The sequence below is a fragment of the Oncorhynchus clarkii genome, chromosome 12 (assembly GCF_045791955.1).
Source record: "Oncorhynchus clarkii lewisi isolate Uvic-CL-2024 chromosome 12, UVic_Ocla_1.0, whole genome shotgun sequence".
Lineage (NCBI taxonomy): Eukaryota > Metazoa > Chordata > Actinopteri > Salmoniformes > Salmonidae > Oncorhynchus > Oncorhynchus clarkii.
The window spans coordinates 47,934,690-47,947,941 of NC_092158.1; the positions used below are offsets into that span (position 1 = coordinate 47,934,690).

The 13,252-nt window shown below is 39.4% G+C and overlaps 1 protein-coding gene across 3 annotated transcripts in view; it reads right to left on the reverse strand.

Annotated features, from left to right (window-relative positions):
- LOC139420760 (transmembrane protein 132E-like) overlaps nucleotides 1-13,252 on the reverse strand; it is a 367,970-nt gene that overhangs the window by 17,723 nt on the left and 336,995 nt on the right. For all 3 annotated transcript variants that reach the window (XM_071170969.1, XM_071170970.1, XM_071170968.1), the window contains exon 8: nucleotides 6,057-6,251. In XM_071170969.1, the coding sequence (XP_071027070.1) occupies nucleotides 6,057-6,251 (195 nt within the window). The remainder of the gene's footprint in view (nucleotides 1-6,056; nucleotides 6,252-13,252) is intronic.

Here is a 13,252-nt window from a genome sequence, read left to right on the forward strand (position 1 = left end):
CTCCTTGACCTTTTACACACTGTCACGTTACAGCCTTAATCTAAAAGTATTATTATTTTAAAAAATCTGATCAGCAATCTACACACAATACAAGCCAAAACCAGGTTTTTAGAAATGTTTGCAAATGTATATAAAAAACAAAACAGAAATACCTTAATTAGATAAGTATTAAGACCCTTTGCTTTGAGACTCGAAATTGAGCTCCGGTGCAAACTGTTTCCATTGATTATCCTTGAGATGTTTCTACAACTTGATTGTCCACCAGTGGCCAAATTGAATTGATTGGACATGATTTGGAAATGCACACACGTCTATACAAGGTCCCACAGTTGACAGTGCATGTCAGAGCCATGAGTTCGAACCAGCCATGTGTTCGAAGGAATTGTCTGTAGAGGCACCGATCTGGGGAAGAGTACCAAAAAATGTCTGCAGCATTGAAGGTCACCAAGAACACAGTGGCCTCCATCATTCTTAAATGGAAGACGTTTGGTACCACCAACACTCTTCCTAGAGCTGGCCGCCCGACCAAACTAAACAATCGGGGGAGTAGGGCCTTTGTCAAGGAGGTGAACAAGAACCCAATGGTCAATCTGACAGAGCTCTAGAGTTCCTCTGTGGAGATGGGAGAACATTCCAGAAGGACAACCATCTCTGTAGCACTCCACCAATCATGCACCTAAAGGCACCTAAATCAGGCACCTAAAGTCTCAGACCACGAGAAACAAGATTCTCTGGTCTGATGAAACCAACATTAAACTCTTTGGCCTGAATGCCAGGTGTCACGGCTGGAGGAAACCTGGTACCATCCCTACGGTAAAGCATGGTGGTGGTAGCATCATGATGTGGGGATGTTTTTCAGCGGCAGGAACTGGGAGAATAGTCAGAATCGAGGCAAAGATGAACGGAACATAGTACAGAGAGATTATGGATGAAAACCTGCTCCAGAGTGATCAGGACCTCGGAAGGTGAACCTTCGCCCCAGTCTAACAGGACAACGACCCTAAGCGCACAGCCAAGATAACGCAGGAGTGGCTTCAGGACGAGTCTTTGAATGTCCTTGAGTGGCCCAGCCAGAGCCTGGACATGAACCCAATCGAACATCTCAGGAAATACCTGAAAATAGCTGGCATCAACGCTTCCCATCCAACCTTATAGAGCTTGAGAGGATCTGCATAGAAGAATGGGAGAAAATCCCAAATCAAAATATAATATTTTAGATTCTTCAAAGTAGCCACCCTTTGCCTTGACGGCTTTGCACACCCGTGGCATTCTCTCAACCAGCTTCCTGAGGTAGTCACCTAGAATGCATTTAAATTAACAGGTGTGCCATGTTAAAAGTTAATTTGTGGAATTTCTTTCCTTCTTAACTTCTTTGGGGCAGTATTGGGTAGCTTGGATGAAAAATGTGACCAAATTAAGCTGCCTGCAACTCAGCCGTAAAAGCTAGAATATGCATATAATTAGTACATTTGGATAGAAAACAGTTTCTAAAACTGTTTGAATGATGTCTGTTAATATAACAGAACTCATATGGCAGGCAAAAACCTTAGATTTCACACTTCCTGGTTGGATTTTGTAGTTTGTAGTTAGTTTGTAGTTGCAGGCAGCTTGGTTTGTAGTTTTTCAACTCAGCCCCCATTGAAGATACAGGGTGATATTAGTTATGTTTCACTTCCCAAGGCTTCCACTAGATGTCAACAGTATTTAGAACCTATTTTGAGGTTTCTACTCCAAAGGAGGGGCTCAAAAGGGCTCTTTGAGTGAGTGGTCTGGCAGAGTGCCACAGCCTCGGTCTGGCGCGCTCACGTGAAAGGTTCCACTTCATTTGTACAGACAAAGGAATTGTCCGGTTGGAACATTAATGAAGTTTTTATGTTAAAAACATTGTAAAGATTGATTCCATACTTAAGTTGCCATGTTTCTACGGGCTGTAACGGAGCTTTTTGAACTTTTCGTCCGACGTTCGGCACGACCTGAACGCGCTTTTGGATTTGTTTACCAAACGCCCTAACAAAAGAAGATATTTGAACATAACTGATGGACATTATCGAACAAATCAAACATTTATCGTGGAACTGGGATTCCTGGGAGTGCATTCTGATGAAGATCATCAAATGTAAGTGAATATTTAAAATGCTATTTCTGAGTAATGTTGACTACCCAATATGGCGGGTATCTTTTTGGCTGCTTTGTTGCCTAAAGGTTGTACTCAGATTATTGCATGGTTTGCTTTCTCCGTAAAGTTTTTTTGAAATCTGACACAGCAGTTGCATTAACCTTTTGTGACTAGGGGGCAGTATTTTCATTTTTGAAAAAAAAAAGCTTTCCCGTAATAAATGGGATATTTTGTCAGGACAAGATGCTAGAATATGCATATAATTGACAGCTTAGGATAGAAAACATTCTAACGTTTCCAAAACTGTAAAAATATTGTCTGTGAGTATAACAGAACTGATGTTGCAGGCGAAAGCCTGAGAAAAATCCAATCCGGAAGTGCCTCATGTTTTGAAAGCGCTATCAACCAGATTACTCTTTCTCCGTATTCCCGAAGGTGTCTACAGCATTGTGACCTAGTTTTACGCATTTATGTTGAAGAATACCCTTGGCGGCTACATTGCGCAAGTGGTCACCTGATGCTCCCAGAGAGATTCTCGCGTAAAATACAGAGGTAGCCATTACTCCAATCGGTCCTACTGAAAAACGAATTGTCCCGATGGATATATTATCGAATAGATATTTGAAAAACACCTTGAGGATTGATTATAAACAACGTTTGCCATGTTTCTGTCGATATTATGGCACTAATTTGGAATATGTTTTGCCGTTTTCGTGACTGCGATTTCCTGGGCGATTTCTCAGCCAAACGTGAAGAACAAACGGAGCTATTTCGCCTACAAAAATAATATTTTTGGAAAAAAGGAACATTTGCTATCTAACTGGGAGTCTCGTGAGTGAAAACATCCGAAGCTCATCAAAGGTAAATTATTTAATTTGATTGCTTTTCTGATTTCCGTGACCAAGTTTCCTGCTGCTAGCTGGACAAAATGCTATGCTAGGCTATCGATAAACTTACACAAATGCTTGTCTAGCTTTGGCTGTAAAGCATATTTTGAAAATCTGAGATGACAGGTTGATTAACAAAAGCCTAAGCTGTGTCTCAATATATTTCACTTGTGATTGTCATGAATAGAAATATTTTCTAATAATATTTATGTCCGTTGCGTTATGTTAATTAGTATCAGATGATGACAACGGTCCCGTTCACGGGATGGGGTGTCACTAGAAGTTAAGGAGAAGTTTATGTATAATAGTCGTATCTTTATCAATGTTTATTATGAGTATTTCTGTAAATTGATGTAGCTATCTGCAATATCACCGCATGTTTTAGAACTACTGAACGTAACTGCCAATTTATATAAATATGAACTTCATCAAACAAAATGGTATTGTGTAACATAAAGTCCTATGAGTGCCATCTGATGAAGATCATCAAAGGTTAGTGATTCATTTTATCTCTATTTCTGCCTTTTGTGACTCTTCTCTTTGGCTGGAAATAATGGCTGTGTTTTTCTGTGGCTTGATGGTGACCTAACAATCATTTGTGGTTCTTTCGCTGTAAATAATTTTTGAAATCAGACACTGTGGCTGGATTAACGAGAATTTTATCTTTAAAATGGTGTAAAATACTTGTATGCTTGAGGAATTTAAATTAGATTTTTGTTGTTTTGAATTTGTCGCCCTGCACTTTAACTGGCTGTTGCGGGGGGGGGGGGGGGGGGTTCCGCTTGCGGAACGGGGTTCCGCAGTCCTAGACAGGTTAATGCGTTTGAGCCAATCAGTTGTGTTGTGACAAGGTAGGGGTGGTATACAGAAGATAGTCCTATTTTGTAAAATACCAAGCCCATTTTATGGCAAGAACAGGTCAAATAAGGAAAGACAAACAACAGTCCATCATTACTTTAAGACATGAAGGTTAGTCAATATGGAACATTTGAAGAACTCTGAAAGTTTCATCAAGTGCCTATAATGAAACTGGCTCTCATGATGACCGCCACAGGAAACAAAGACCCAGAGTTACCTCTGCTGCAGAGGATAAGTTCACTAGAGTTACCAGCCCAAATGAATGCTTCACAGAGTTCAAGTAACAGACACATCTCAACATCAACTGTTTGGAGGAGTCATGGTCGAATTGCTGCAAAGAAACCACTACTAAAAGGACACCAATAAGAAGAAGAGACTTGGCTTGGGCCAAGAAACATGAGCAACCGACGGAAATCTGTCCTTTTGGTCTGATGAGACCAAATTTGAGATTTTTGGTTCCAACCGCTGTGTCTTCGTGAGACACAGAGTAGGTGAACGGATGATCTCCACATGTGTGGTTACCACCGTGAAGCATGGAGGAGGAGGTTTGATGGTGTGGTGGTGCTTTGCTGGTGACACTGTCTGTGATTTATTTAGAATTCAAGGTACACTTAACCAGCAAAGCTACCACAGCCTTCTGCAGCTCCAGGCTGTGTACAGGCTATTTGACCAAGAAGGAGAGTGATAGAGTGCTGCATAAGATGACCTGGCCTCCACAATCTCCTGACCTCAACCCAATTGAGATGGTTCGGGATGAGTTTGACTGCAGAGTGAAGGAAAAGCAGCCAACAAGTGCTCAGCATATGTGGGAACTACTTCAAGACTGTTGGAAAAGCATTCCAGCTGAAGCTGGTTGAGAGAATGCCAAGAGTGTGCAAAGCTGTCATCAAGGCAAAGGTTGGCTATTTGAAGAATCTCAAATATCAAATATATTTTGATTTGTTCAAAACTTTTTTGGTTACTACATGATTCTATGTGTTATTTCATAGTTTTGATGCCTTCACTAATATTCTACAACGTAGAAAATAGTAAAAATAAAGAAAAACCCTTTAATGAGTAGGTGTGTCCAAACTTTTGACTGGTACTGTACCTCAATTACCTTTTACCCCTGCACATCGATTAGGTACTGGGTAACCCGTGTATATAGCCAAGTTATCGTTATTCATTGCGTATGTATTCCTCGTGTTATTGTCTTGCTATTATTTTTCTATTTTTCTCTCTGGATTGTTGGGAAGTGCCCTTAAGTCAGCACTTCACTGTTAGTCTACACTTGTTGTTTACGAAGCATGTGACAAATAACATTTGATTTGATATCTGTATGTAACGGCTAGCATATACATTTCCTTCGCTTTAAATAGGCAAATTACGTTATGTACTGTACTCAGTACTGTATGCTTAGTTTAATAAACTGTACATCCATTAGTTGTTTTCCTTGAACTTATCTATACAATGGTCTTCATCAGGACGTAGAACGACATGAGGCGAAAGTCAAGGCTATAACTGTGGTTGACAAACTTACTATCCCGACACGCATGTACGATGTATGATTTGCATATATGATATATAATATAGTAGTTCACTAAGGAACATTCATAAAGACCCGCTGTACAACCCACTCCAAATAATGGCGGTGCTCAAGCTGAAATACTTTGAGAAAATAAATATGAATGAAAATAATGTCCTCTTGACACCAATTCGTTAAAATATGGTTTAAATGGCTTTCAATGTAAAGAGGTACTATATATAGAGAGAAATTGCTACAGTAGTGTTATGTTCGCTGGAGTGACCTTCCTCCAAAGTTGTGTGAAGTCATGTCCTGGCACAGTCAGACACTTACCATGGCAATGCCTCCTGTAATTTTAGGCAGCTAATTTGACAATGTTTATCATTTTGACCTTACAATGTCTTCTGTCATTGAGTATCTTTGAAGGCCAAAAAAAAGTGGGTCTGTACATTGAATAAGAGCTTTTGGTTCTATGAGTCAGGCAGTTGCTGTGGTGTTCTATTAACATCATCAAAAGACGTGAAGCTGAATATGTACCTTGGTGAAAATAAACTCACCTATACTCACCTGAGTACCAAGCAATATGATGACAGGTGGCTTATGTATATAAACATATACTTACTGACATCCACACATAAACTTAATGATATCCACACGTATCATCTTATCTATTAATATATTAGTATAGTACCTGCTTTGGTGCAGTAAGTGTCTGCAGGCCAGTTGCCTTGGCAACCATAGTGTGACTGTTGCCAGGGCTGGGCTGTATTGACAGAGCAAGTCCGGAGATAGCATGGACGCGAAGTTCCAAGATGGAGACTTTTTCGTCGGTGACGGAAAACAGCGTCTCTCCCAACATGGCCTCCACGGCGAGTGGAGACTCCACCTGCAAACAACAAGAGACCATTTGACTGTCACACCAATCATTTTGTGTCATGACAGATGGAAATACAGGCAAGTGGGATGGCATGCATGCATCTGTCTATGCGTCTGTCTTTCTGTCCGTCTTGTGTGTGTGTGATATATAAGTCACTTGAGCCAAAACATACACACAGGAGACCGGACGATGACCATGCTGCCATTAACAGGCTCCCAGGGCTCGAAAATAATCCACACTCGACTTCTCTCCAATGGCTGGTTAGCAAAAAACGTTTGAATTCATCGGATGGCCTCAGGGCACAACATACAAAATAAAAAACCCACCCATCTCGAGCTAATCCTGGAGCCTTTTGGGGAAAACTGGCAATTGGCTTTTCTCATTATCCAAATAGCTTATTCACCTTTTGTTCATTACATTTTTTATTTAATCAAGGTCTCTTTTAGAGATGAGCAAACAAACACATTCTTCAGATCTACCATCTGAATTGCCCTAGAGGCACAAATCATCACATTTTTGAGAGTTTGGGAGATTATTCCATAAGTAAGGTGCAAAAACTAAAAGCAGATTTACCTAACTCAGTGGAGATTGAAGGGATCTCCAGAGTTAGCCATCTCTGAGACCACGTCTGGTAGCTCGTACGTCCGTATGTTAACAATGAAGTAAGGTACGGCAGAGGTTGTGCAAGAGGGCTTTATAAACAAAAAGAGTGCAATGCATCGATCTACAAGACTTTCTGATACAGAATGCAGTGATGTGTACTGAACCTTTCGCTATGATAAACTGCGTCCAATGGCTTCACTATAGTGGCATCTGCCTTCATATAGAAGATATTGCCATAATCTATAACCGATATGAATGTTGATTGAATTATTTGTTTTCTGCTATCCAACTGACGGCCTGCCGGTGATTTTATTTGTGTGTCCCCCCAACACCCCCTCCAGTTTTCTGAAGAAAAAAAATCTCCAAGTGATTTTAATTTGGGAAATCTATTCCAAAGTATTCCCACGTGTAATAGAGAGATATACACTCGGTGGACAGTGTATTAGGTACACCACCCCGTTCACGAAAATGGTTAGCTCCTACAGACATTATAATAAATGAAGAAAATCTTATTTACAATGAGGGCCTACACCAGCCAGACCTGTACGACGCTGGGCCAATTGTGCGCCGCCCAATGTGACTCCCAATCACGGCCGGTTGTGATACAGCCTAGATTCAAACCAGGGTGTCTGTAGTGACGCCTCTAGCACTGAGATGCAGTGCTTTAGACCGCTGCGCCACTCCGGAGCCAAATGGATAGATGACTTCTAAAGTTTCACGAAAGGAGGGGAATTCAGTTGAATGATGATGCACTCTCAGCAGTACAGTTTATTTTCTTGTGTTATGTGCCTGTGTTTTCTCACTCTCATTTGAGTTGCCGACGCGGCAGCAGAAAATTATCAGGGTGAATAACTGAGCTCTGTTTTTGTTTGGCCAAAATGAATGTGGATAACCTATTCACAATGAAATGTGTAATTACAAACATAATTTTTTTTGAATAAGGTAGACATAATCCTAGGCAGACAATGGACCACTGCTATGGTTTCTGATGGCTAGGATAACACTAAGAGTTTCAGCAAAACATTAATTTACATTTTGTTTTAAATAAAGTACATTTTAAGGCCAGCCTTTTAAAAGTGTGGACTGTACGTATTGTATCTAGGTCAAAGCTAATGCAACACAAAATGTGACTCATACCACACATACAGTAGGTACATGCAGTACATAGGTCATAGGTTAGGATGCACTTCTCCTGTACTAACAACCATTATCAAGTGTTCCCTCACTCCATCACAAGTGTGGAGTTGATAGAAATGGGTGTTATAAGTGCACCATAACAATGTCTTTGGTTGTGTCCCAAATGGCACCCTATTCCCTATAAAGTGCATTATTTTTTGTTTTATCGGCCCTAGTCAAAAGGATTGCACTAAATAGGGAATAGGGTACCATTTGGAACACAAACCATGGCTCCTGTCTCCTCTAGGCCACAGAAAGCTTTTATCTTCGACAAGAAGAACGATAAAACATGTATACAGTGCCTTCAGAAAGTATTCACACCCATTGACTTTTCCCACATTTTGTTTTTTTACAGCCTGAATTGTAAATTGATTAAATTGAGATTTTGTGTCACCGGCCTACACACAACCTCATAATGTCAAAGTGTAATTATGTTTTAGCAATTTTTACAAATTAATTAAAAATGAATAACTGAAATGTCTTGAGTCAAAAAGTATTCAACCTCTTTGTTATGTGCTAAACAAGTCACATGATTAGTTGCATGGACTCACTCTGTGTGCAATAATAGTGTTAACAAGATTTTTAAATGACCTACTTATCTCTGTACCCCACACATACCAGGTCCCTCAGTCGAGCAGTGAATTTCAAACACAGATTCAACCACAAAGACCAGGGAGGTTTTCCAATGCATCGCAAAGAAGAGCACCTATTGGTAGATGGGTACAAATTTTAAAAAAGCAGACATTGGATATCTCTTTGATCATGGTGAAGTTAATAATGACACTTTGGATGGTGTATCAATACACCCAGTCACTACAAAGATACAGGCGTCCTTCTTAACTTAGTTGCCGGAGAGGAACGAAAGTGCTCAGGGATTTAACCATGAGGCCAATGGGGACTTTAAAACAACAACATTGAAGTTACTTAACAATATTAACCTAAATGACAGAGTGAAAAGAAGGAAGCCTGAAGAGCATCATTTTTTTTTCAAAAACATGTTTCCTGTTTGCAATAAAGTACTGAAGTAACACCACAAAAAATGTGGCAAATACATTCATTGAATGGCCTGAATACAAAGCTTGGGGCAAATCCAACACAACGTATCACTGAGTACCACTAGGATTAGGTAGTTTTTAAGGACAAAAATAAATGGAACAGAGATAAGCACAGAAAAATCCTACAGGAAAACCTGGTTCAGTCTGCCTTCCAACAGACACTGAGAGACAAATTCACCTTCCAGCAGGACAATAACCTAAAAAGCAAGACCAAATATATACTGGAATTGAAGGTTCCTGAGTGGCCTAGTTACAGTTTCTTAAATCTATGGCAAGACTTGAAAATGGCTGTCTAGCAATAATCAACAACCAACTTGACAGAGCTTTTTAAATATTGTACAATCCAGGTTTTCAAAGCACTTAGAGACTTACCCAGAAATACTCACAGCTATAATTGCTGTCAGGTGATTCTAACATGTATTGTATTGACTCAGGGCTGTGAATACTTATATAAATTAGATATTTCTGCATTTCATTTTCAATACATTTGCAAAAATGTTGAGTATTGTGTATTCATTTTGAATACAGGCTATAACACAACAAAATGTGGAATAAGTCAAGGGGTATGAAGACTTTCTGAAGGCACTGTATACAGTATACCCTACATGATCAAAAGTATGTGGACACCGGCTCGTCAAAGATCTCATTCCAAAATCATTGGCATTAGATATGGAGTTGGTCCCCTCTTTGTTGCTATAACAGCCTCCACTCTTTTGTGAAGGGTTTCCACTAGGGCCACCGAGTGGCGCAGCTGTCTAAGGCACTGCATCTCAGTGCTTGAGGGGTCACGACAGACATCCTGGTTCGAATCCAGGCTGTATCACAACCGGCCGAGGTCAGAGCTCTGTGCAAGCCAGTCAAGTTCTTCCCCATCGCACTCGACAAAACCATCGCTCTCGACAAACCCTAAAGGGAGAGCATACTATACAAGGAAATTCTCAAAGCTGCTAATGAGAACCTTGACGACCGTGTACCTAGCCGGTGGGGATTCCAGTGGGGTGCCCCCACCCAGGCAGTGGCAGTGCTGGCAACACTAGCTGCCGTAACCCATGGGGAGGGGTCACACTCGGACATTCAGAGAGGGGGTATATTATTGTGACTCTGGTGGCACAAAATCAAAAGTCTGACTGTATGGAGATGCTTGGGAATACGGTCAATACCGTATTCCACCCTGTATTGTGGGTGTTTCAGGAAAAGGTGTACATTTGACCTCCATCATCTAGGATGTGACAATGATTAATAAAATCTCTAAATTTTTGCCCATTTCTTTTGCGCGGTCTTGCAGGTCTTCTCATGCAGCTGCAACAGTAAGTGCATTTGTAAATCAGGACCTTTCTTGAGTTGGGCTCTGGGATGGTGCAACTGTTGAGAATGGGAGTTTATGGTTGTGTGGGGGGAAAGGGTTGAGGGTGTGTGGGTGTATGTGTGTATCCCACAACTGTTGCGAAGGAGTAAAAGATGTTAGGTACAATAGAGGATGATCCACAGCTATATATAATACAAATCGAGGTGAGGGCGATGGAAATGTATTTGGCAGTTGATCTACTTCAATTCGGTAAATGGCACTGTGTGCTCTTTTCGAAGGATGGATCCCAGTCTGTTCAGGGCTATGGGATGCGGGGGGTCGGAGGTGGTGTTCAGGGCATTGGGATGATGGCCCAGCTCGGGATGAGGAGGGCTTTTAGCAGGTGGAATGGTGGGGACCAATTGGAGGTTTACTTAGTAGCAATGCAAATATCATGGTACAGCTATATAGACACTCAATCATCATGTTACTTTTTAATGGTACGTTTACAAACATATATTTTGATAAATAGAATTGAAAGTTGTGTCTCATTATGTTAAGTGGTGAAATAAGTATAGCCAGTTACAATTGTAATGGCCTCGCAGATAATAAGAAAAGACGATCAGTATTTACCTGGCTAAAAGAGAAGGAATATAATATCTATTGTTTACAGGAAACCCATTCAACAATTTTAGATGAAGTTTTGTGGAAAAAGAACTGGGGGGGCAAAATATATTTCTCCCATGGGCAAAGAAATTCAAAAGGGTTGATGGTTTTAATTAACAGTAATTTTGAACCAAATGTGCAAATTGTCCAAACAGATTATCAAGGTAGATGGATTATTTTAAATATGTTATTGGACAATAAACAGATATGGCTTATTAACCTATATGGTCCGAATAATGATGATCCAAGCTTCTTTGAAAATATATATAAGAATTTATCAACTCTACAAGCAACACTAGACTCTATTATTATGGTGGGAGATTTTAATATGGTCTTAAATACCTCTATGGACCGGAAAGGAAATCACACAACAAAAGATCACCCTCAAGCACTTAAGGAAATCATGAATGTCATGGATATATTGGAATTAGTGGATAAATGGAGACTTAAATACCCTGACCTAGTGAGATATGCATGGCGGAGGCTTAATCAAGCTAGTCGTCTTGACTACTTTCTTATGCCATTCTCTCTGGCACCAAAAGTTTAAAAAGTGTTGATAGGGGACAGAATGCGGTCGGCTCATCACATAATTGGCATATATATTACTCTTACGGAATTTCCACGTGGGCGAGGATATTATAAATTTAATCAAAGCCTACTAGATGATAAATTGCTTAGATCTAGGACAGAAGAATTTATAACATACTTTTTCAGACATAACATAGGCACAGCAGATCCCTTATTGTATGGGACACGTTTAAGTGTGCCTTTAGAGGCCATGCAATTCAGCACTCATCAATAAAACAAAAGCAATTTAGATCAAAAGAGTCCATATTAACAAAGGAAATTGAAGGACTAACAGTACAGTTAGATAGCAATAAAAACGGTACCATAGAGGCACAGAATAAGTTAGAGGGGGAAAAAAAGAAATGGAGGAACTTATTCAAGAAAGATCCAGTGTTATAGATTATAAAAATAAGGCAAACTGGATGGAATATGGGGAAAAATGCACCAAATTCTTTTTCAATCTTGAAATGCTACCAATTTTTTTAAATTAAAACTTGTTACAAATGATGGAGTCACGCATAATTCACCAAATTATATTTTGAAAGAGGAAGTAAAGTACTTTAAGAATATATAGATGGTAGATTATCAGACACGCAACAAGAAGGTCTGATATCATTATTACTGAAACAGGACCCATGTGGTAAAAATAAAGATCCAGTCCATTTAAAAAATTGGAGACCTCTTACACTTCAGTGTTGTGATGCAAAAATCCTAGCAAAATGCTTGGCGCATAGAATTTAAAAAATATTGTCAGATATTATTCATCCTAATCAGACAGGTTTTTTACATGAACTGTAGATAATGAATTGGAGATAATATAAGACTAGTACTGGAAACAATAGAATACTATGAAATATCGGGGACACCAGGCCTGGTTTTCATAGCTGATTTTGAAAAGGCTTTTGATAAAGTAAGACTGGAGTTTATATATAAATGCACAGAATATTTCAATTTTGGGGAATCTCTTATAAAATGGGTTAAAGTTATGTATAGTAACCCTAGGTGTAAAATAGTAAATAATGGCTACATCTCAGAAAGTTTTAAACTCTCTATAGGAGTAAAACAAGGTTGTCCACTATCGACATATCGAAATGTTAGCTGTTAAGATTAGATCAAACAATAATATTAAGGGATTAGAAATCTGTGGTTTAAAAACCAAGGTGTCATTGTACGCTGATGATTCATGTTTTCTTTTAAAACCACAATTAGAGTCTCTCCACAGCCTCATAGAGGATCTAGATACTTTTGCTATTCTCTCTGGATTAAAACCAAATTATGAAAAAATGCTAATTTTATATTACCATGTAGTGTACCAATAAAATGGTCTGACGGAGATGTGGACACACTCGATATACAAATCCCAAAAGAAAGAAAGTATCTCACTCCAATACATTTTTATAGAAATGTAACAAAAATAGATAAGATCTTGCTACCATGGAAAGGAAAATGCCTGTCTATTTGTGGAAAAATCACCCTGATTAACTCTTTAGTCATATCACAGTTTACCTATTTGCTTATGGTTTTGCCTACATCTGGAGACCTGCTTTTTAAATGATAAGAACATAAAATATTCATTTTTATTTGGAAAGGCAAGCCAGATAAAATTAAAAGGGCCTATTTATATAATGAATATGAATTCGGAGGGCAGAAATGATTAA